Source organism: Pongo pygmaeus, chromosome 10, assembly GCF_028885625.2.
Source record: "Pongo pygmaeus isolate AG05252 chromosome 10, NHGRI_mPonPyg2-v2.0_pri, whole genome shotgun sequence".
In the NCBI taxonomy this organism is placed as follows: Eukaryota; Metazoa; Chordata; class Mammalia; order Primates; family Hominidae; genus Pongo; species Pongo pygmaeus.
Genome location: NC_072383.2, coordinates 102,434,591 through 102,458,817, shown reverse-complemented (window position 1 = coordinate 102,458,817; position 24,227 = coordinate 102,434,591). Strand labels below are relative to the sequence as shown.

At 41.0% G+C, this 24,227-nt stretch overlaps 1 protein-coding gene across 1 annotated transcript; it reads right to left on the bottom strand.

The window, feature by feature from the left end:
* Nucleotides 1–1,294: 1,294 nt before the first annotated feature.
* On the bottom strand, nucleotides 1,295–19,541 carry HSP90B1 (heat shock protein 90 beta family member 1). The gene is made up of 18 exons (XM_054444170.1): nucleotides 18,824–19,541; nucleotides 17,769–17,871; nucleotides 16,976–17,117; nucleotides 16,325–16,441; nucleotides 14,951–15,282; nucleotides 11,425–11,536; nucleotides 10,777–10,896; nucleotides 9,598–9,714; nucleotides 7,673–7,810; nucleotides 7,513–7,590; nucleotides 7,326–7,391; nucleotides 6,430–6,699; nucleotides 5,905–6,150; nucleotides 5,340–5,476; nucleotides 2,519–2,597; nucleotides 2,274–2,429; nucleotides 1,787–1,909; nucleotides 1,295–1,589 (listed from the first exon to the last, which is right to left on the bottom strand). Exons 1-18 carry the CDS (start codon nucleotides 18,870–18,872, stop codon nucleotides 1,560–1,562), a joined length of 2,415 nt encoding a protein of 804 aa, XP_054300145.1. The 5' UTR covers nucleotides 18,873–19,541; the 3' UTR covers nucleotides 1,295–1,559.
* Between the last annotated feature and the right edge of the window lie 4,686 nt (nucleotides 19,542–24,227).

Sequence of the window (24,227 nt, the reverse complement as noted above, 5' to 3'; positions counted from 1 at the left end):
CCAACATTTTGGGAGGCCAAGGTGGGCAGATCATTTGAGGTCAAGTTCAAGACCAGCCTGGCCAACATGGTGAAACCCCATCTCTACTAAAAATACAAAAATTAGCCAGGCCTGGTGGCGGTTGCCTATAATCCCAGCTACTTAGGAGGCTGAGGCAGGAGAATTGCTTGAATCCAGGTGGAGGTTGCAGTGAGCCAAGATCATACCACTGCACTCCAGCGTGGGAGACAGTGACACCGTCTCAAAACAAAAAAACCCAATATTGGTACAATACTCTCAACTGTACTCTGGACTCTGGACTTTAGATTTCACCAGTTTTTCCATTTAACACCCTTTTGTTTCCAGGGTACCACACTGTATTTATTAATAGTTGTCATGTATCCTTAGTCTTCTGCCATCCATGATTACTTCTCAGCCTGTTTTTCTGAGGAAAATTTTCTGGAAATTTTGAAGAATACTGTTCACATATTCTAAATATGTCTGTTTTTCTCATTAGATTGAGATTACAGGTTTTTGGAAACCACAGCAGTTCACCTGACTTCACATCCTATCAGGGGGGTACACATCACTGGTGATATTAACATTGATCACTTGGTTAAGTCTGCCAGGTTTCTCCACTGCAAAGTTACTTTTTCCCTCTCCATGCTGTTCTTTAGGAGTCACTTAATCTAGCCCACATTCAAAAAGGAGCGGAAGATTAAGCTCCACCCTATGAAAGGGGGAGTATCTACATATATTTGGAAATCTTTTAAGGCAATTCTCGCTTCTCCCTGGGGGAGACTTTTTAAACTCTTTGGTTTTTCAACAGTCTCAAGCTCCTGAGTTCAAATAATCCTCCTGCCTCAGCTTCCTCAGGAGCTGGGACCACAGGTGTGTGTCACCATGACTGGCTCAACCTTTGATTTTTTTAAAAAAATCTTTTCTTGGGAGGCAGAGGTGGGCGGATCATGAGGTCAGGAGTTCAAAGACCAGCCTGGCCAAGATGGTGAAACCCTGTCTCTACTAAAAATACAAAAAATTAGCCGGGCATGGTGGTGGGCACCTGTAATCCCAGCTACTCGGGAGGCTGAGGCAGAGAATTGCTTGAACCCGGAAGGTGGAGATTGCAGTGAGCAGAGATGGCGCCACTGCACTCCAGCCGGCAAAAGCAAGACTCGGTCTCAAAAAAAAAAAAAAAAAAAATCTCAAGACTGAGTCACTTTTGTAAGAAAAAGAACCCAAGACACATGATTAAAAAAAAAAAAATTCAGCCAAGTATTAGGTAGTTTCTCTGTAAGACAGTCAAGACACTGAGTATTTGGGATCTTTTTTATTTTTATACACATGACAAGATTTTACATCAAGAATAGTCAGTTAAATAGTACAAATTTACATTCATGAGGAATGTTAAAAAAAAAATTCAACTAAAAAACCCACTTCTTCCTGTGACCCATAATCCCACATTTTACAGCGCAGGGGAGAAGGGGATTGGGGGGCATCCAAAACAAGTCTCTCCCAAAAGAAATGATGTAAATTTCACATTCCCTCTCCACACAGGATCCAAATGGTGAGAGTATAATTTACAATTCATCTTTTTCAGCTGTAGATTCCTGTAAATAAATAAACCCAGATGGTATTAAAAGTTAGCAGAAAAAAAACCTAGCTCACAGGTTTGTGCATGAAATAAACAATTTAAATGCTCAGTCTGACTTCTATAAGTTACACAGTCTTAACTTTGCCAGAACTAAAACTCTGTCCTAACTTTGCCAGAACTGAAAATGCAAGTCACATTCTTGATTTGCCATACCTTTGCTGTTTCTTGTTCTTCTTCATCTGTTCCCACATCCATTTCTTCATCTTCGTCTTGCTCTGTGTCTTCTGTTGTGTCTTCTGTTGTCTCTTCAGGTTCTTCTTCGGGCTCTTCTTCCACCTAAACACAACATTTACGGGCCCATTAATGCCTTGGATTTATTTCCACTTTGCTCATTTAAATGTATAAAATCATAATTAATGTCACTTCTATTTATTCAGAACCACAGACTAAATCCTCTAACTAGAATGAAGAGCCAAGCTAACAAAAGGAGGCAGGCAAAAAGGAAAGAGGACATAAAAGGAGGACTTAGTTTCTAGTGCAGTGCCCGACACTACAGGGATTCAAACATTCAATAAAATTCTTTCAAAAGGTAGAAATTAGGCAAATGTCTCAAAGCTACATCCCTCAATCATGAGAGACCTATTCTGAAAGAACAGAAACAAAGCCAGCCAGCCTTTGTGGCAAGGTTGGGGATACAAACCTTTGCATCAGGGTCAATGTTCAAACTGAGGCGAAGCATTCTTTCTATTCTATCTCCATATGCTTTAGTGTCTGGTAAAAGATACCCTGACCGAAGCGTTGCTGTTTCAAACAAAACCACAGCAAGATCCAAAACTGTTTTATCATCTTCATCTTCCTGAGATGCAAGAAGATGCATTAGATCAATATTAAAAGATACAAAGTATTCAAATTAAAAGACAAGCAAGAGGACTGCTGTAATACTACCTTAATTCGTCGAAGCATGTCTCTGATCAGCGGGTGTCTGGGATTAATTTCAAATGTTTTCTTCTGACTTGCATAGTAACTGTTAAGAGATAAAAATGAACATTAACAAAACATATCCAATTTTAGGGTTCATACATTTCCCTTATTTTTCATAATTACAGAGAACAACTCTTGGTAAAAAAAAATCAAAATGTACTATTGACACTTGAACACCACAGGTTTGAACTTATATGCTATTTTTTTCCAATAAATACAGTCCGCCCTCCGTATGTGCAGGTTCAGCAACCAAACTCGGAGAGAAAATAACAGTATTCTTGGGATGTGGAATCCACACACACAGAGTTCCAACTCTTCATATACACGGGTTCCACAGGGCAGACTGGGGGACTAGAATATTTGTGGATTTTGGCAGGGGTCCTAGAACCAATCTCCCTCATACACCTAGGGACGACTGTACTTTTCCAGTACACTTTATCTGTGGAGTCAATCAACCTCGGATTGAAAACATTAGAAAGGGCAAAACAAGAAAAAAATAAAAAACCCAATATAGTATAATAGCTGTTTATATAGCACTTACACTGCATTAGGTATTAAAAGTAATCTATAGATTATTTAAAGTACATGGGAAGATGTGCATAGGTTATATGCAAATACAGCACAACTTTACCTAACGGACTTGACTATGTGTGGATTTTGGTATCCATGGGATGTTCTGGAACCAACACCCCATGGACAAAAAGGGATGACTGCATTGTTTCCTTATTTAGTTATAGAGACAGGGTATCACTATATTACACAGGCTGGTCTTAAACTCTTGGCCTCAAGTGATTCTCTCACCTCAGCCTCCCAAGTGTTGGGATGACACACGTGAGCCATGTGCCCAGCCTGTATTGCTCCCTTTTAACGGGGAGGCAGGGTGGGGAGCAAGTGGACATGGTTAGATGAAAAATGAAATGAAGGGAACTATTTTATTTACTGATGAGTCCCAAGTATCTGGAGCACTGCTGAATAGATGAACTGATTTAATGTGCTGTTTGTTCCCTCTTAGTTTATTCTTACTACCATAATTGTAGCTCTGCCTCCCCAAGTTCAGAAAAATCTATGTAGCCTCTGGATGCTGCTCCAATAATAATACCTTCTCCATGATGCCTTCGCCAATGATTCCAAGAAAAATTAACTTCTTTTCTCTGAGCTCAGTTCCAAATGTATTTTGAATATACCTTCAAAATCCTTAGCTTTTTACTGTTGGTTGTGATTATTCTCTCTTCTCTAGTTTAAAGCTCTGAGGACAGGGAGGAACCACATCTTTCCCTATCCTGGTGTACCCATTATCTATGTAGGGCTCGGATTATGACTTGCTTTTCTTCCTCTTTTTTAAATAAAAAAGAGACGGAGTCTGGCTATGTTACCCAGGCTAGATCTAGAGTGCAGTGCCATTACAGCACACTACAGCCTCGAACTCCCGGAATCAACTGATACTCTTGCATCAGCCTCCTGAGTAGCTGGGACAACAGGAGTGAGTCACCATGCCTGGCTTTGATTTGTCATTTTCACTAGTCTAAATGTTACAAAAGACAGGAGTTATGTCTACCTGTGACCATCAGTGCATGGACATAAGAAGTCTTCATGTTTGTTGAATGCAAGGTAACTTCCTGTTAATTAATCATTTCCTGAAATTAATAGGTGGACATGTTTTAAATGGCCCTTGTACTATTGCAATGGGATATCAGATAAACAGAACACTATTCTCTGCATGAAATTTATAGTTAAAAGACATATGGAATTTTAGAATTGTGACAACAATGGAGACTACATTTGTGAGAAAAAGAATCTTGGCCAGGCGCAGTGGCCCACGCCTGTAATCCCAGCACTTTGGGAAGCCGAAGCGGGCAGATCACGAGGTTAGGAGTTCGAGACCAGCCTGGCCAACATGGTGAAACGCCGTCTCTACTAAAAATACAAAAATTAGCGGGTGTGCTGGCAGGTGCCTGTAATCCCAGCTACTCGGGAGGCTAAGACAGGAGAATAACTTGAACGCAGGAGGCGGAGGTTGCAGTGAGCAGAGATTGCGCCACTGTACTCCAGCCTGGGTGACAGAGCAAGACTCCGTCTCAGGGGGCGGGGGAAAAAAAAGAATCCTTAAGCTAGGCCTTGGGAAAAAAGGAAGATGACTAGATAGCATATCAGAAACATACTCCAGGTGAAAGAAAAGAAAATAAAAGTAGGGGAGAAGTCATTTTCAAGGTCATTGCTGTGACATTAAAACATAAACTTGAAATATTATATTTCTTGAAAATAAAGAGTACCAAAGACTCACTATACCTCCAGGTATAGGCCCTTGAGTTCAAATACTGTTAATTCACAGGTCCTGTACCATCTACTTTATAAGACATTCTATCTGGATACCCATAATTCAATGTTTGGGGGTTTGGGGGACGTGATTTGAAATGGACTTAACTCACTTGAGGAATGTTGTCATTAACCTCATGTGCAGCTATTACATTTAAAAATGTAAAATAAATTCAGGTATTAGGCTAAGCATATAATCCAATGCAAAAGTAAAGACAATAAGCATAACACATTAAGAAAATTCCTGTTTACATATCAAATACAATAAAATCATAAAATCATGAGTCAAAGACCTTTTCTTTCTCAATCAAATGTAGGAGAAATCCCTTCGTAAACTTGTTGTCTACCTTATAGTAGACAGTGGTAGACATTTAAGGCAATTTTACTCTTTGTATTGAAGCTGGTATTATCTCCAAAATGAAGACTGGGTAAGAGGCAACGCCCTAGCAGGGACTTTCCCGAGGATGCTTACTTTGTAGAGATGTCCTTGCCCGTTTGGTACGCTTGTGCTTTCATGATTCTCTCCATGTTGCCAGACCATCCGTACTGGCTGGCCACCAAAGCACACGGAGATTCTGTCAGGCGCTGAGACACCACAGCCTTTTCAATCTTAGGAAAAGAAATCAAGTCATATAAATTAGTATCAACAGGTAAGGTCATTCAGCAATTGTCTTTCAACTGTCTAAGACTTTATCACTTAAGATCATAAACACAGAAGCAGGTCATAAAAATAGCTTTTCTTAAGGTTTAGGAGAGTTTGTAGGGGCACTTACTTGATAATCTGAATTTTTTAGTCAGAAGTTTAAATACCACCTTTTAAAAACATATAAAATTTAATTTGTAACAACTTATTAACAAAGCAGTATTAAACTACTGTCAAAAGTTTTAAGCTTTCTCCCAATAATTTAATTACATTAATTAAATTTTTACCATTCTAATGGTTACAAAGTAACCAGCTGCAGCTTAATTTGTTGACAAAATAACTTTCTGTTAAATGCAGATACTAATATTTCCACAATTTGTAATTTCCACAATACCTTGTCCTTAAGGGCTTTATCTTTCATCCAATTCAGCAGAGGCTCAAATTCTTTCTCAATTGCTTCACGACTCTCCTTAGTTTTCTCACTTTCATCAAACTTCACTCCTTCCTTGGCAACATTCTGGAACCTCTTCCCATCAAATTCGGGAAGAGCCTGAATACAGTATTCATCCACAGGTTCTGTGAGGTAAATAACTTCATAGCCCTTTTTCAGAAGTCGCTCAACAAATGGAGAAGATTCAGCCTACAAAATTAAGAGAAGTCACAAAGTTTTCCAAGTCTGGCCCTGGTGTATTTGTTTATCCTAGCAGCTGCTATGTTTATACATCATTAAAAACCCCATTTTACAGGTGAAGCATTAGGAGGTTCAGAGAATATAAACCATCTTCCTGTCAGTGACTGACCAGGCCTTATAACTACTCCAGTTACACAATTAAGTTTTCCTTTTCTCCCCCTCAAGAGTTGGCTATAAATTCCTAGCTACCTTCCAGAATGGCTGACAACACTTACGAGTTCATCTCACCTCTTTTCTGCTGGACCCAGCCATGAAGTAGATTTTGTCTTGTTTTTCCTTCATTCTTTCCACATACTGGTCTAGGCTAGTAATGTCGGTTGGATGATGAGAAGACTGGAACCTAAGAAGTTTAGCAAGACGTGTTCGATTCGAGTGGTCTTCAATCACACCAAGCTTGATGTTGGTACCAAATTCTTTCCAAAAAGTATCATTGTATTTATCATCAGCAATCTTCTTGATCATGTCCAGCGTTTTACGAACAAGCTTCTTCCTAATCACCTAAACACAATGAAAGAATAACTGATTAGAGAAGTTAATCTCAAACTTTTCAGAATGTAAGGTACCCAGGGAGGAGTGTGAAAGACACAAAGACAATATCGTTATTGCCATTTATTGAGGGGCAGGAAATGGTGAAGCACTCCTATTCATTCAGATTGGGCTGAAATTCAGCTGTCCATGCAAATAGCCACAAGATTGCCTTAATGTTTATATTCTAACCTTAAAACTCACTGATACTCTCTCTCTAGCATCTAAATGAAGTGAACAAATATTCTACTTTCAAATACTTTTAAATTCAAAAACTAAAGAATCTTCTAATTATGGAAGTATTGGAGGGGAAAGGTTTAATGAAAGGCTTGATAAAAAGGTGGCTATGTGTCTGGATGACAAAATGTTAATCCTGGACCTGTACAATTCTTTAATTTTTTTCTAGATGTTTGAAACTTCATTATTAAATGTTAGGAGAAAAAAAATCAGATTCTTAGGATCTGATAACTCCAGAATGAAAGGAAATTCATCTGAAGAATCATGGACCAGACCCAAAATCTGGTTACTCCACAAATGGAGCCTGCCTCTGAACCCCAATCAAACAGCAAAGTGGAGAGTTTCTTCCCAGAGACACTTACCTTAAGCAGTTTATGTTGCTGAAGAGTCTCGCGGGAAACATTCAAGGGGAGATCATCTGAGTCCACCTTCAGATGGCAAAAGAAAGTTCAGTGAGCAATAAAACCACTGGAAGAAAGCAAAGCCAAACACTCTACACTGCCAGACCCCCACAACAATCACCCCTTCTCCCAAACTTCAGATACTTACCACACCCTTGACAAAATTAAGGTATTTAGGCATCATATCATGGAAGTCGTCTGTGATGAATACACGGCGCACATAGAGCTAAAGAGACCAAAAAAAAAGTCACTTTCTGGAAATTAAACTTGCAAATTTTAAACGCAGTATGTACTACTTAAAAACTCACCTTAATGTAATCGCTCTTTTTAGATCCATATTCGTCAAATAGACCACGTGGAGCAGATGTGGGTACAAATAAAATTGATTTGAAGGTAACTTCCCCTTCAGCAGTAAAGTGAATATAAGCCATGGGGTCATCACTTTCCTGTGCAAAGTTGGTATCTTAGTCATTCAAATGACACAGGAGAAAAGCAGTGCAAGAACTAAGCAATGTACTATGTGGTACACATTCAGTTTAGCAATTAACTAACAAAAAAATTTCCTTTACTGGCAGGAGAAGGGAAGAGAAAGAAAAGGGTGGGGGGAAGAGAAAGAAAAGGGTGGAGTGAAGAAATGACTAGGATTGCAATTCTAATTCACTAGACATGGTTGTTTTGATGATGATTGTCAATAACATTATTTCCTAAACTCGCAGAAAGATGGATGAGTTTATATTTCTTATGTATGAGAGAAGTGAATAGGAAAACCACCACCCTGCCTAAATGACAAAATTACATACAACACTTCAGTGTGCCCTTGAACTACAAGTACTCAAGAACATGTTTCTTCCATGGAACTTAGCTCTAACAGTGGCTACAAAGATGTATGTAAATATCTGTAAAACAAAGTCAGAAATTCTCTTGATCTGCATTATCTATTACTGTACCACACATATGGCTATTAAGCACTGAAATGTAGCTAGTTCAAATTCAGATGTGCTATTAAAGTGTAAAATACATTTTGAAGGCACAGTACAAATTTTAAAAAGGATATAAAATGTCTCATTATTAGTTTTTATATTGATTATGTTGAAATAATACTATTTGGGGTATGCTGGGTTAAATAAATTATACTATTAGCATTTCATGGTTCCTTTTTTTGTATGGCTTCTAAAAAATTTCAAATCATGTGTGGCTCACATTAATTATATTTCTAATACACCTGCTTTATAAAAAGTAAGTTTATAGACACTAGGACTTTGGAGTTTATGGAAATAAAAGTGAAGGCAGAACCAACAGTGTTTTAAGAGTTGAAATTTAAAGGATATGAGATAGAGAAAAGAACAAATACAGACACAGAATATTAAGTTTTATTTAGCTATGGTTAAGTCCACTAGAGCATTCTACTACTTGTACCAAATGCTGCTGGGGAAACATTAACTTGAAACAAACTTTATCAATGCTAGTTTTGCATCCTTAAGAGTTACAAGAAGGGATCAGTAAAAGAAGAAAAAAAAAAAAAAACAGGCAAGGAAACATAAATTTAGTAATTATTCCCAGGCATAGGATCTCACAATAAGTGTTTGATGTTGTAAGCAAGCTCTTTAAAGATTATATTAAAAGCCACTTAACAACATGATTTCATGTTTTACGGGTTTTGTGGTGGAAATCACACATCTACCTATGTAGGTGGTTCTTAATCTTTTTTTGTCACACAAAACCCTTGGCAAGCTGGTGAAGCCTACAGACGCCTTCTCAAAATAATTTTTTAAAAAAATCACGTATTACAAAATACACAGGAATAAAAAGGAAACCAATTGTGTTTAAACAGCCATAAAACTGTTTCAAACATTATTGATTTTGTAGTTTCACTATTAACTAAGAGCTAGGACTAATTTTAATAACTGCTACAATTTTGAAGTAGTGATGAGTATAGTAATTCAACTTAAGTAAAAATGGTGTGTTCTGGAAACCAATTACTCTCAAAGACCATCTCTACTGAGATGTCAATCTCAAAGGTTCATAAATGTGATTTTAATTATGACTAGGTCAATAAACCAGAAGTAGACATATTATAGTTGGCCTAAAGGTCTTTTTTTGAATTTTCTCACTGGGAAAAAATGGGAATGGACCATCTTATATTCATGGTCACATACCATATACAATTAAACTAACAGGGTGATATTTTGTCTATTCATTAATAACCAGAAGCTAGGGAATTATAAATATTTACCTTTGAAAATGATTTGTAGAAAGCTTTGTATTCATCTTCTTCTACTTCTTTTGATGGTCTCTGCCATATTGGTTTGATATCATTCATAAGTTCCCAGTCCCAGACAGTTTTTTCAACCTGAAGTTATTATAGTATTTGATTAGTCTCTCTCAGCGCTCACCAAGGTTATCCTAGCAGTAACCATGGCTTCAGTAGATTTCAAAAGACCATGTAAAGCACCAGAGGCCTGGTGTGGTGGCTCACGCCTGTAATCCTAGCACTTTGGGAAGTTAGGGTAGGAGAACTGTTTGAACCTAGGAGTTCAAGACCAGTCCAGGCAACATAGCAAGACCTCCATCTATACAAAAAATTTTTTAAAATTAGCCAGTCATGGTGGCGTGTGTCTGTTGGTGGTGTGTGTCTGTGGTCCTAGCTACTTGGGAGGCTGAGGTGAAAGGACTGCTTAAGCCTAGGAGTTCAAGGATGAAGGGAGCTATGATTGTGCTACCGCACTCCAGCCTGGGTGGCAGAGACTCTGTCTCCAGATTAAAGAAAAAAAAAAAGGCACCAAAGGATACCTGTTATCTAGTAAGGTTTCTGCCAACTGTATCAAAAGCAAAGTATTTTTCTCAATATTTAATTCAAAGAGACAATTGTTAACTGATGAAAAGCCACTTAAGTTTTTCTTCATTGTTATTTTTAACTAGCAAAAACGTTTCTTGAAAATATTTGTTTTGAGGTGAGAAGAAAATACATATTACATATTCCCATTTCATGACTTAAAGAAATCCAACATTTTACAAAAATATTTCTCAACCACCATAATCAATACTTCTTAGTCTGCTACCTAAGCAAGCCAGAGAACCATTTTTATAGTTAATCTCTGCATGATAAAAAGACAAAAGAGGACTCAGAAAGCTTTTTAAGATTTTAAAATTCCAAACATATAAGCCACCAGTCCTAGGCAATATATAAAAGTCAGAAAACTCTTCATAAAAATGACCTGGGTTTGATACTTAAAACTTTCTACAGGACAATGTATTCAACATACAAACAAAGGCCTTATTTTAAAAGCTGGCTCCATGGACTTAGCACCTGAACTGAAGCTGACTTCAAATCAGCCAGTGCATACTTAGGTTTTCCTGGTTTTGCCTATACATGTTAAACAATATCTTATGCAGGGAGATGAACCAGACTTACTTTTTTAGTCTTTGGTTTCTTTTCTTCTTCTTCTTCCTCTACTGCAGCTTCATCATCAGATTCTTCTTTCTCTTCTTTGGCTGCTTCTTCTTCCTCCATGGGCTCCTCAACAGTTTCAGTCTGTTGAAATAAGAGAATTATGGTTAAACTCATTTGTTTAACAATTCTGATTTTGTCTACAGAATATGACGTAACATTACAGATCAAAAAACAGGTTTTTGTAAGAAAACCCTGAGAGTATCCTTAACTAATAGACCATATTTTGCCTTCATTCCTTTTTTTTTTTGAGACAGTCTTGCTTTGTCCCCTAGGCTGGAGTGTAGCGGGGTGATCTCGGCTCACTGCAACCTCCATCTCCTGGGTTCAAGCAATTCTCCTGCTTCAGCCTCCCGAGTAGCTGGGATTACAGGCGTGTGCTACCGCACACCCAGCTAATATTTTTGTATTTTTAGTAGAGATGGGGTTTTGCCATGTTGGCCAGGCTGGTCTCGAACACCTGACCTCAGGTGATCCACCTGTCTCGGCCTCCCAAAGTGCAGGGATTACAAGCATGAGCCACCTCGCCAGCCTGCCTTCGTTCTTTTAGTGTTGAATATTTAAATACATGCCAAGGTAATACATATAAGTTTTTAATCAATATAGATTTACCTTGCTGCTCCATACATAAATAGGAAAGTTTATGAACTGTGAATATTTTTTGACGAGATTTTTAATTGTATCCAATTCAAGGTAATCAGATGCTTCTTCTTTTAAGACAAGGCTGCAAGAAAAATTCGATGTTTAGAGACACCTAACATTTAGAAGATCTGATTATAAATTCATCTAAATACCATGGTAATAGCCAGCAGTTCAGTATAATCCAAGATGTCCTAATTATTCATGTTAACTCTCCATCACCAACAAGGGTTTGTGAGCTAAAATGTAACACATATAGATACAGTAAAGAGAAGAATCTCCTCTACATTACCTCAAGTGGAGAATAACCTTAGTTTTAAGTAGACAATTAAAATATTCCCAATCTTCTGAATAGATGGTTTTCATTTTTCAAGGTGAGAAAGCACTGAAATATTCTGGAGAAAAATGGAATCATGCACTCTCATAGCTCTTACTGTTATTCCAGAAACCTAATGATTATTGTAGATAACTATTCCTAATTAATGAAAACATTTTCCTTAAAAAAGCTAGAAAATTAATCTGGTTTATATTTATAGCTGCACTATCCAAAATGGCAGCCACTGGGCACATGTGACTTATTTAAATAAAATGTACAGTTCAGTTCCAGTTATGCTGCCACATTCCAAGTACTGAACAGTCACATGTGGCTGGTGATTGCCCAAATGGAAAAGTGCAGATATAGAACATTTCCACTATTATATAGAATTCCACCGGGCAGTGCGGGGATTACAGGTGTGAGCCACTGTGCCCGGCCTAGAACCTATTCTTAAGCACAGTAGGTAGTCCATATCTTGATACTTGTGTTCCCAATTAAGTATGGGAAATGGTCTATCTATGGTTCCCTCCCTGTCTCAAAAGGCTCATTAGCTTAGTGGTACCTGGCCAATAAGTAGCCATGATATGACAAAGCCTAGTGAGTGACTAGGCTGCTGGTCTCAGAGCACATGTTCTAGTGATTTGGGGATTAAGAGTTCAGTTTTGGATGCAAGTAGAAGCTGCTGGTTAGATATCTTAGGTAGAAGCATTTAAAAGGCAATTAAACACATGAACACAGAGCCCAGCAATGAGACCTAGAAAGGGGCTGGCAAGCTATAGAGGTATAGCTGGCACTCATTAGAAATTTTATTGGGACACTGTTTTGTTTTTTTTTTTTTTTTTTTGGACCTCTGTCACCCAGGCATGATGATGGCTCACTGCAGCCTTGACCTGCCAGGCTCAAGCGATCCTCCTACCTCAGCCTCCTGAGTAGCTGGGACTACAGGCATGCACCACCGTGCCCAGCTAATTTTTTATTTTTATTTTTTTGTGGAGATGGGATCCCACTATGTTGTCCAGGCTGACCTCAAACTCCTGGGTTCAAGTGATCCTCCCACCTCAGCCTCCCGATGTGTTGGGATTATAGGGATGAGCCACCACACTTGGCTGGGACACATCCTTATGTATTGTCTATGCCTGCTTTCAAGCTAAACAGAGTTGGGACATGTGACAGACCATATAGCTCACAAGCTAAAAATATTTACTAGCTGGCTCTTTCTTTTTTGTTGTTTTCTTTTATCTTTTTTTCTACTAGCTGGCTCTTTCAAGAAAAAGTTTGCTGACTCCTGATCTAGGCTAAGAATATAAATTTGAGAACTAGAGATGGAACCTGAGGCCGTGGCAGGTTCTTATGTAAGACTACATAAGAATCATATGGACAATGAGAAAAGGGCTGAAACTTAACTTGGAGAAAATGTATGTTAAAATTAAGTGGGCAAAGGAAATTTTTAAAAAGATATGCATGGTCGTGGAAACTAGGTCCTGGATAGGTGTTAGCAGTCATCATTCCCTGCGTGGAACTGTCCTGTTTAACCTCACTTATTCATACAAATGGCTGCCAAATTAAGTGTTAAGCTTTGGGAATGGAGCTTCCAACAAAATGTTTGCCTTCATGGAGCTTATATCCAGATAATTTCACCTGTTTCTTAGCAACCTGACATTAACACCTCTTGGGACATCACTTTCTATCTTTCTTTCGGAATGATTTCCCTATCCTTCTCCAACACCTAGCCCAGTGCTTAAAAAGAGAGGGCACTGGGGCATAACTCTTAGTGATGCCTCCAAATGAGACCTGCAGATATCAATGTTAGTGACAAAGGCAGGGAAAGGTAAATTGGGAACACAAGTTAAAAAAGTATTAAAATGCAGTCATCTAATTAGTCTTCATTAAAAGAACATCTGCTGCAGTAAAAACAAGAAATGTTACTTTCTAGGATGAAGAAAGTTGGCCACAATGATAAGTATGTGCTTCTTTCCCTTAATGTTAAGAAAATTTAAAACTGAATTAAGAAAAAAGAAAATGGAAGCTGTAGGCACATTCTGTTACTCACTTAGCAGGAGTTGGCAAGCCAACTGACCTCTGAAATAGAATTTCCTCATCTCCAAGATGGTAAAATTTTAAAAAGGCAAAAAGCTGCCCTGTCTACGTCACAGTGCTAATAAGCAACGAGAGATACTGTAGGGCACTGGCTCTGTCTCACCTATATAAACAACAGTTACTGGCTTAAGAGGGATCTTAATTCAAATTTAAAAACTTGTAACTATCCTTAAATGACATATTTTATTCCACAGCTTTCACAACTTTCATGAACTTTCTTTAAGCCCTTTATCTCTACAAGCCAGCCCCAGCCCTGGTTGCTACCACTCATCTTGAATATTTTCAAGAGGAATATTTCCCCCAAAGAATCTCCCCTTGTCCCCTCCTCACATCCTCCACACCACCTTGAAAATCTTAAAAAGTTCATCACATTCTGGCTGGGCACAGTAGCTCATGCCTGTAATCCCAGCACTTTGGGAGGCCGAGGCGGGTGGATCATGTGAGGTCGGGAGTTTGAGACCAGCCTGGCCAACATGGAGACACCCCGTCTCTACTAAAAATACAAAATTAGCTGGGCGTGGTGGTGCATGCCTATAATCCCAGCTACTTGGGAGGCTGAGGCAGGAGAATCGCTTGAACCCGGGAAGCGTAGGTTGTGGTGAGCCGAGATTGTGCCATTGCACTCCAGCCTGGGCAACAAGAGCGAGACTCCGTCTCAAAAAAAATAAATAAAAAAAGTTCATCACATTCTATCCGTAACTGCCACCAAAAAGAACTCTGTTCATCTAGTGAGCATGCTGTGCCTCCATGCCTTTATTCAGAATGCTCCACAGACAAATTACTCTTCTAACCTGGGAAACTGACCAAGCAGTGCCTCCTCTGTGGGTACCCAAGAAGCCTTCTCCCCTGGGGAAGCTGCTGCTCTTTCCTACTTTATACCGTCCATGTACAACAGCAATCACAAACCTTTGTACCTGGCCCTTTGCAGGTCCTCAAACATTTCTTCAAGTGATAACAGTTCTGTTTCCTCATTTTATAGGCAGGAAAATTAAGGCCCAGAATAAGTCATTTGCTCAGAGAATAGAACTGGAGAGTCAAGATCCTCACCGTGACTATTAATTCTTATAAGGAATCGGTCATACTCACGTAATTGTCGTTCCCCGTCCTAGAGTGTTTCCTCTTGGGTCAGCAATTACAGAAAATTCATTGGAGTCAGACTCCCAGATGTGCTGGGTATCGTTGTTGTGTTTTGAAGTGACAATAACCTTATCTGCTACAAGAAAGGCGGAATAGAAACCGACACCAAACTGGCCAATCAATTCAGAAGTTGACTGGCCATCTTCCTGTGCTTCAGTCATTTTGTTTAAAAACTCGCTTGTCCCAGATTTGGCTATGGTACCGAGGTTTTTAACCAACTCTTCTCTGGTCATTCCTACACCGGTGTCTGTGACATGCAGCAGGTTCTTCTCCTTATCACACTAAAAGCAAGACAAGAACCAGATAGTTGTATTTAATATTTACATTATGCCAAACAAATATTGAGGAACTAACAAGCTTTGGGTCCCATCAATTCCAATACAGAAACTAAACTGAGATATTTTCCTCCACATAGTTTCTTATGGCCTTTTCTGAAAGTGTACATCTTAATTTATGTATTTGAGAAAGTATTAATATCAAATGGGCAGACTGGCCTAAATGTCAAAGGTTAGAGGCTGACCTAAATAAAACAAGTTACCTTTGAAGAAAAACAATTCAAGAAAAATAAAATTTTATGTCTTGCCTATTTCTTTGATAGAAAACAAAACAACTTGAATGATTCCTCTATTTGGAATGTGATGGATCACAGATTCTGGAAGGCAGACAGCCAGGAATATTGAGTGAAGAAGTAATATTCTTCACTCAATATTCCTGGCTGTCTGCCTTCCAGAAACTTAGGAGGATTCTACTTTCCATTTAAGAATGGCTAAGGCCATGTGACTAGTTTTGGCCAATGAGTTATAAATGGCCAATGAATTGTAAAGGAGAGCTCTGTTTTCAGGCTGAGCCTTTAATTATAATAGTATGAGACCCTCTAAGCTTGCTCTGCACCATGGCAACTGGCTACATACTCCAGATGGCTGCCCACGCCTCTGTCCCAGCATGAGGATGAGGCAGAGCAAAGACCACAGGCAGCCTGTGATCAATGATTTAAGCCAGGGGCTGGCAAACTTTTTCTGTAAAGGGCCACACAGTAAATATTTTAGGCTTTGGGAGACTTATGTTCCTGTTAAAACAACTTGATTCTGCTGTTGAAGCACAGAAGCAGTCACAGATAACAAATGGGCATGGCTGCATTCCAATAAAACTACTTATAAAAACCAGTCAAGTCAGATTTGGCCATAGTTTGCTGACTTTCAAGCCACTGAGACTTGGGGGTTTTTTGCCACTGCAATATAATCTAGCCTATCTTGACTGATAGGGATCCTCTACCTGTAAGGATTCCTTTTCCTTTAAAAGAAAGAAAAACTGCCTTGCACTTACCTTAATTTTGACTGTTAGTTCCTCATTTCCAGAAAGAGCATTTTCATCAGTCAGTGATATTAGCCTTATCTTATCTAAAGCGTCGGAAGCATTTGAAATCAGTTCTCTCAGGAAAATCTAAATGGAAGCCAGAGGGAATACACTTAGACTATCCTCAAGATGCATTAAGATATTCGATTTTATGCCAAACCCATTTATTTCTTCTCTGTACCTTATAAAAGCACTCTTTAAGGAATTAAGACTTCTTATGGTATAGGAGTGGCTTTACTCTTTTGATAAAAAAAAGGCATAGCTCCTTACACAAAGAACTGTGGCAACTATAAGGGATACATTAACTGGTAAGGGTAGTAACACTATTCACCTAACAGTGATCTTCAGGTATGCAATGCAAGAAGTTTAGTTTATGTGACTGCCCTTACACTCACAACTATTATCAGGCCATGAACCTATTTAGAGGTAAAGGAAAAGGAAAATGTCTGACACTCCCTTTCTTCCCAGGTATCTGGTAGCAATTCTTGGACATATTAGGTATCTAAAGGTTGTTACCTACTTACTTGGATACTACATTACTTTTGCAATAAATTAAGCAAATTTAAGTAAACAAGTATGGCACCATACAGAGATAAAATATTCTAACCACATGTTGCTTACCTCTTTATTTTTATACAATGAATTGATGATAAGTTTCATCATTCTGTTAACTTCGGCTTGGAAGGCAAACTTTTCTGACTTCTCTCTAAGTTCTCTTATTTGTGATGCATTTAATCCATCCAACTGAATAGCTTCTTCCTCTCTGAGGAAATCAGTTAGATAAGCAAATATTGCATGGCATAGTTCCCTTCAAAACTAGAGGAATTATGATAAAAGCACAGGGGCCTCTGAATATTGTCTTGGGGGTTAAAATGGAAACCTTTATAAAATATAACTGATATACCGTCTCATCATGTTAGCACAGCAGTAGGCTGCCTTTAACATTGCACTGGAAATACACGGTTCTTAAAATTGCCAGAAAAAAAAAAATTCCAACTTTCCTCTACTAAAAAGCAAAATCATACTCATTTATGCTCCACAGTGAGGACTCCAAAACTGTCAATAAGTCCCAAGAAGCCAAATTTTAAAATATTGTTCAACAGACAGAAATCCCATGTTTAAACTTACTTGGTGTACACAGTTAATGAATACAAATCCAACTGAAAGTCTCTTCTATAAAGTCTTACAAAGTTTATGGTGCTAGTATTCCGCAATATAGTTTTCAAACGAATTCACTCAGTTTTCATCACTCCTAGGGGCAAGTTAGGAGGTATGTATGCACACAACTCACCAGGTATTTAAATACAGGGTGTTAGGCTATCTGCACCTTTGGAGAAGAGATACATAAGAAGTGACCGTAACTCACAAGGTTCACAGGGCTTATCTGCATAGGTAAGTTCAAATGAACACAAACCTCTGTACTACTTCATCATCCGTCCTTGAGCCTTCTCTACTTTTACCCAGATCCTCTTCTACTGTACCATCCACATCAACTTCATCGTCAGCTCTGACCGACCCTGAAGATTTAACACGGGCAAACTCTTCAACATCACACTTCTCCAAGGAGGATGATCAAATAGGGAAGGGTAGGGGTTGCAAAATTCAGTTGGTAACTAAGGGAGGTGGGGAAGAAAGAGTGCATTCCCTGGTTTAAATACCCAAGGTAAAGCCAAGACAGAACATCTATTTAAGTTCAGATGCTGAGGTCCCCAGTAGATCCTGAAATACGGAGGCAGTCACCACTTCTAAACAGTGTGTCTCCGATCATTTATAAATAACGTTAAGCAGACTGATACCAGGCCTCTTCTACACCCACACGTGTTGCGCGCAGGCCGAGCCAAGGCCTCGCAACTGACCAAGCCAAAACTTCGGCCTTCGTTATCACAGGTCAGAATGCAAATAGGATTTATGCAACCTCTGGCGAGGGGAACTGAAATTGAGCCCAGAGGCATGAGAAGGGGGAGAAATGTTAAGAACCGAACTCCAGCAAAACCGAATCAAACACGCTGACACTGCCATTCCGCGGGCCCCAGGCCTCACTCTCCCGAGGCCAACATCTAAGAAGGGACACGCGCTTGCGAGGAGTCGGAGTCTGGGGAATTAGGGGACGGGAAAGCTGGGATGGCCGAAGGTTGCGGTGGCCGAAAAAGTCCTCCGGGCGGGGAGGGGGGAGGGACTTGCTCAGCTCCCGGGGGAGCCAGAGCCCCAGAGAGGCCCCACCCCGAGGTCGCTGAGACCTCCGGGCGAAATACTATTAGATCTATAGGCGAGTTAGATGATGTTGCTCTCTTTATTTTCAGAGGAAGAAGAGAATAAACGTAATCCCCTTGCCCTCTTTCGAGGAATGGTGAAGTCCCTTGGCCCACCGCAGGCCCCGGGATCCCCCCTCCTACGTTCAACGCCCCCAGAACCTTCGAGAAGCGGCCGCGTGTGTGGAGAGGGAACGTCTGCTCCTCCAGAATCACTCACCGAAGGTCAGCAGGACGCAGCAGAGGCCCAGCACCCACAGGGCCCTCATGGCGTGCGGCCGGTGAGTCTCAAGTCCCCTTCGATCGCAGGAGCCGCCTCCACCCCCCCACTCCCGGGTTCAGCTCCTCACACCTCCAGCCGCGCGGTCCGCCCACTACACCCCAAGCAGGTCGGGCCGCTTTTCACCCCCACTTCTCGCGGTCGGGGGACGGGAAACATGAACCCACCAATCGCGCCGCACCACGCACCCACGGCACCCAATGAGGATTCGTGGGGGGGACTGAAGTTCACCAATCGGAGCTGTCCAGGTGCGGTGACCGATGCCCGAAGCGTGGCTCCTTCCGATTGGTCAGGGTTTGCAGCTTTTCTCCAATCAAATGGCTCCGCGGGCCCCTCACACGTGGGACCGCCCCTTTGCCTGGGCGGCCTTGGCCTCTAAGGGAAAACGTCCAATGAATGTAAGCACAGAACACATCCATCCTTTTCGAGAGGTCGCGGCGGAACTACTTCCGGATCCTAGAGAGCGTTTATTGCGTGACCAGGGGAAACGGTAGCCATGGCAACGTGTTCTTCACCCTTTCCCATCTATGCCTGGGGTTACGTTGGAAGTGATTCCAGCACGATTTTCGCGGCTAGCTTTCTCGTGTGGCGGCGCTTCTCGGAAAGAAGAAACACACGAGAGAGGTTGAAAATCCCCTAGAACACTTTCAGATGGGGGGCGGTGAGAAACTACAGCTCCCGGCATGCAACGTCCTAGGGGTACACTGCATTGAATGCTGGGGGTTGTAGTCTTTGGTCTCTGAGGACCAGCTGCGTAGTTTTAGCCCTTTCTTTCACGTTCCCCCAGCGTGTCTTTGCCGGAGCCCTGTCCTGCGTCTTAGATGTTACATCTCGTTCTGATTACAGTATAGATATGTGCCTATTCCAGGAGTCTCCATTGTACACAGCTTTTAGAAGCTGGCCTAGAAAGCCTTCATGCCTCAGGCAAGGCCGCCCTGTTCTGGGGGGTCGGTCTGAGTCTGGGGGCTCCGCCTCCGTCTCGAGAGTATGCGTTTCTGAATCCGCCTACAAGTGCGTCACTTGGGCAGTCCGAGCCTACACCTCCTCTGTGCCTTTCCGCGGCCGGAATCCCCAGGCCTTCCTCATCTGGTTTACAGAAGAACGTGGTTGGGACCTCCCCGACCACCTTAGGGAAATCGCGAGCAGCGCTGAGGCCTTCGACTCCCCCATAAAGTACAAAGGCGGCGGTGACCTGACGGTCGTAGAACCCTTTCTGTGAATCAGGTGGAGAGCGTGGTGGTAAAAGCGGGTCTAGCACAGAAAAGGAAAACCCTTAGTTTAACGAGTGCAGGAGGATGCACCTGCAGATATTTGAAAGCAAAACCTGTGGTGCTGCTGCACATGAGAACGGGATTGCAGCTTTGTAACTTCATAGAAATACCCTGCCCGTGTTCAGAAGGACATATAAAACACCAGGTGTCTTTCCTGTGAGGGAAGTCCCTCATGCTAAACTTGTGCCTTTGGAAATATTTTCTACGTCCCTTTAACCTACTCTATACGTTACCCCCACGCATACCCGCCCCCGTCTCTGACATAGACACCCCACTTCCTTATTGCTTCCTCCAACAAAATTGAACTTTGAATATCTTTTCAAATAATCATCCGAATTCCTGAAGACAAGTTTTTTAGTGACAGTCTGTCACAGTCTTTTACAACTTCCCGTATTTAGTGTGCGGACCTTGGCTCTGTGGTTGGCGCTCACATGTTGTGGTGGTGCCTTATTTACATCTGCCCAATTTACCTACATTTGTTATTAGTAAGCAAAGAGTAGCTTACAAAGAATGCTTTATGTATGCTTCTGTGCTTTCATCTTTTTTTAAAAGAGCATACTAGAGTGTGAATTACATTCAGAGATTTCAGTTGCATTTTTATATATTTTAACTCCTTTATTTTCTGTTTTGAGAGAAAACTGAGTTTCTTCACTTTTTTTTCTGCATTTCACAGCTCAGCTTCTTCACCTTTTCCTCCAATTCTGAATAAGTAAGCAACCAGTTCTGAAACTGCAAATGCCACCTTAACTAGTGAGTGGTGGGGAGTTGGTGCTGCACCTGGAGGGAACTGAGACAGAGACATATCCTTCAAAATAGAGCCACTGCTTGTGGGTAGACGTTTCTGCAGATGATGGTGGGAATTCATGAGGCAGGCAGAGCACAAGATGGTAGGCTGGCAGAAGATGGCGGGCCGTTGTCTGATCAGCTCTGTCCCTTAAAGATTGGCTCTCTGGGCTGGGCACGGTGGCTCATGCCTGCAATCCCAGCACTTTGGGAGGCTGAGGTGGGCGGATCACCTGAGGTAAGGGGTTCAATACCAGCCTGGCCAACATGGCGAAACCCTGTCTCTACTAAAAACACAAAAATTAGCCGGGCGGGCGTGGTGGCGCCTGCCTGTAATCTCAGCTACTCGGGAGGCTGAGGCTGGAGAATCGCTTGAACCCAGGAGGCGGCGGTTGCAGTGAGCCCAGATCATGCCACTGCACTCCAGCCTGGGCAACAAGAGCAAAAACTCCATCTCAAAAAAAAAAAAAAAAAAAGATTGGCTCTCTGGCTGAGTACCTTGTAAAGAGAATAGGCCTACTTAGTTAATTCCCAGCTTTGTTGTTTCTGGCTGTGGTCTCTTCACCTCTTCTGACTTTTGACCTAGTTCCCATCTTGGCCTAGCTCCTCCAGAACTAACACTCCAGATGGTTATTAAGTTTCCTGCCTTTGTATCAGATTCCCTTGTCCTAATTTTAGCTTTTCTCTATGTATTGCTGGAAACAGCTACTGTTGTTGTTGTTGTTAAGCTTCTCCTTGAGCAAAGCTAACCCCACTAGATAGCACCCCACTTTGTAGTTAAACTCGGAAGGAAAAACCAATAGGTAAAGGAATGCAGTTAAGGGCAGTCGATAGCTCTCCTAGTAGGCAGGTGTAGTCCAGCAGTGGGGAGTCAGTGGGGAGTCAGCAGACTAGGGAGACCAAGGCAAGAAAGCAGTTGGCATCAGGGAACATTAAGGAATAGAGCCAAGCTCCAAGGTGAATTGGTTGGTTGGTTGATTGGTTTATTCATTAATTAACTCATCATTTCAGCAAATGTTTAGGGCCTGGTATGTGCCAGGAATTACACTAGGTGCTAGAAATACAGGGGTGAGCAATATAGATATGGTTTCTGTTTATATAGAACTTGTGCAAATATATTTTTTTAATTTTTAAATTTAAATTTTAAAAATATATTTTTTTGAGCCAGGGTCTTGCTCTATTACCCAGGCTGGAATGCAGTGGCAGGATCATGGCTTACTGTAGGCCCGACCTTCTGGGCTCAAGCAGTCCTCCCATTTCAGCCTCTTGAGTAGCTGAGACCGCAGGCATGTACCACCAACATCTGGCTAACTTAAAACTTTTTTTTGTAGGCCTGGCACGGTGGCTTATGCCTGTAATCCCAGCACTTTGGGAGGCCGAGGTGGACTGATCACTTGAGGTCAGGAGTTCGAGACCAGCTTGGCCAACATGGTGAAACACCGTCTCTACTTAAAAAATACAAAAGTTAGCCAGGTATGGTGGTAAGCGCCTGTAATGCCAGCTACACAGGAGGCTGAGGCAGGAGAATCACTTGAACTCTGGAGGTTGAGGTTGCAGTGAGCTGAGATCACACCACTGCATTCCAGCCTGGGTGACAGTGAGACTCGGTCTCAGAAAAAAAAAAAAAAGGGATACTTTGAGCTCATTATGAACAACGTTGAGGTTTTTTTCTTTTGTAAAGATGGGGTCGCCCTATGTTGTCCAGGCTGGTCTCGAACTCCTGGGCTCAAGCCTGCCTCGGCCTCCCAAAGTGCTGGGATGACAGGCGTTAGCCCTGTGCCCAGCCTTGTGCAAATATTAACAATGGAGTTACAGCATAAGTGCAAGTATCTTATTTAAACTGAAGTAAAGATATAAAAGAATGTCTGCAAAGGAGTACCAGGGAACTTTTTGGGGTGACAGAAATGCTCTTGATCTTGATGTCAGTAATTGTTAAAACTCATCAAACTGTACACTTTAAAAGGTTAAATTTTGTTATGTATAGCTCAATTAAAGAAAAATAACAGCGACTATCATTCTAAACAACAAACACTAAAAGCCATTTCACTAAAAAATGAGGAACCAGACACAGATGCTTGCTATGGTTAGTAATGTCCCACACAGTTTAGGAGGATTTAATAAAACAAGGAAATCAAGTAATTGGCATAAATTTTAGAAAAGGTGGAGTTCTTTATTTTGAAATTCCTTCTTACTGATGACAATTGCATGTCCCAGAAATCCAGGAGACCCTAGGGTTTTTTGTTTTAAGTATAGAATGATTAATTCCAGCTCTAATAGCATATACTTAAGTTGCTGCAGTTAAAAAGCTTATAGTTGGATCTTGGAAGTGGGTGATCTGCCTCGAGTTGAGCCACTGCCCAGCCCCTTAAAAAAAAGTATAGAATAATATGAGAATCTGGTAAATTATTGGCTGTAAGATAAATATATAAAAATCACTAGTTTTGCTGTAATCTTTCAAAAAACACATTGAAGTGAAAATTTTAAAAAGTGTCACTCAGAGACAAAAACCATAAAATACTTAGAAATAAACTTAAGAAAGACTTAGTTGCAACATGAAGAAAACTATAAAATATTGAGGAATACAAAACAAATGAAGAACTTGGGTCAGGTCCCATAACCTTTATATTATCTATTATTGTGTAACAAACTACCCCTAAATGTAGCAGCTTAAAATAGTAAACATTTATTCTCTCACATGGTATCTGTAGGTCAGGAGTCCAGAAGCACCTAACTGGGTAGTTCTGGCTCGGGTCTCTCATGAGCTTGCAGTCAAGATGTTGGCTGAGGCTGAAATCATCTGGAGGCTCAAGAGGAGCTGGAAGATCTGCTTCCATGACGGCTCCTTCACATGGCTGTTGGCTGGGGCCTCAGTTCGTCATCACATGGACCTCTCCATAGGGCTGCTTACGTCTGCTCACAGTATGGCAGCTGACCTCCCCTGGAGTGAGTGATCCAAGACAGAGAACAAAGCAGGAGGCACAATGACTCATAACCAACCTCAGAACTCACACATCATCATTTCGGAAACAACCCTACTCAATGAGATTATACGAGGCTGTAAATACCAGCAGCCAGAGAGCACTGGGGCCTGTTTGGAGGCTACTTATTATACCTTAGTTGCAAGGCAAGCTGGGAAAGGATTTACATGGCATTTTCAGCTTCTCTCATGGGAGGCTCAGAATCATAAGGTGGGGGTTTTCCTCTTGTAAGAATGAGATTCAGATGCTGCACAGTGAAAAAGAATGATGTGTCCTCTACATATTTGAATATACAAACAGATCAGTGCAACC

Excerpts from the sequence above, each read along its gene's own strand:
- HSP90B1 (XM_054444170.1), bottom strand. The coding sequence starts at position 18,872 with ATGAGGGCCCTGTGGGTGCTGGGCCTCTGCTGCGTCCTGCTGACCTTC. Across the intron at positions 11,537-14,950 it reads GGACGGGGAACGACAATTAC|CCTTGTCTTAAAAGAAGAAG; the intron begins GTGAGTATGACC and ends TTTTTCTTGCAG. Across the intron at positions 6,151-6,429 it reads CTGGGTCCAGCAGAAAAGAG|GCTGAATCTTCTCCATTTGT; the intron begins GTGAGATGAACT and ends TTAATTTTGTAG.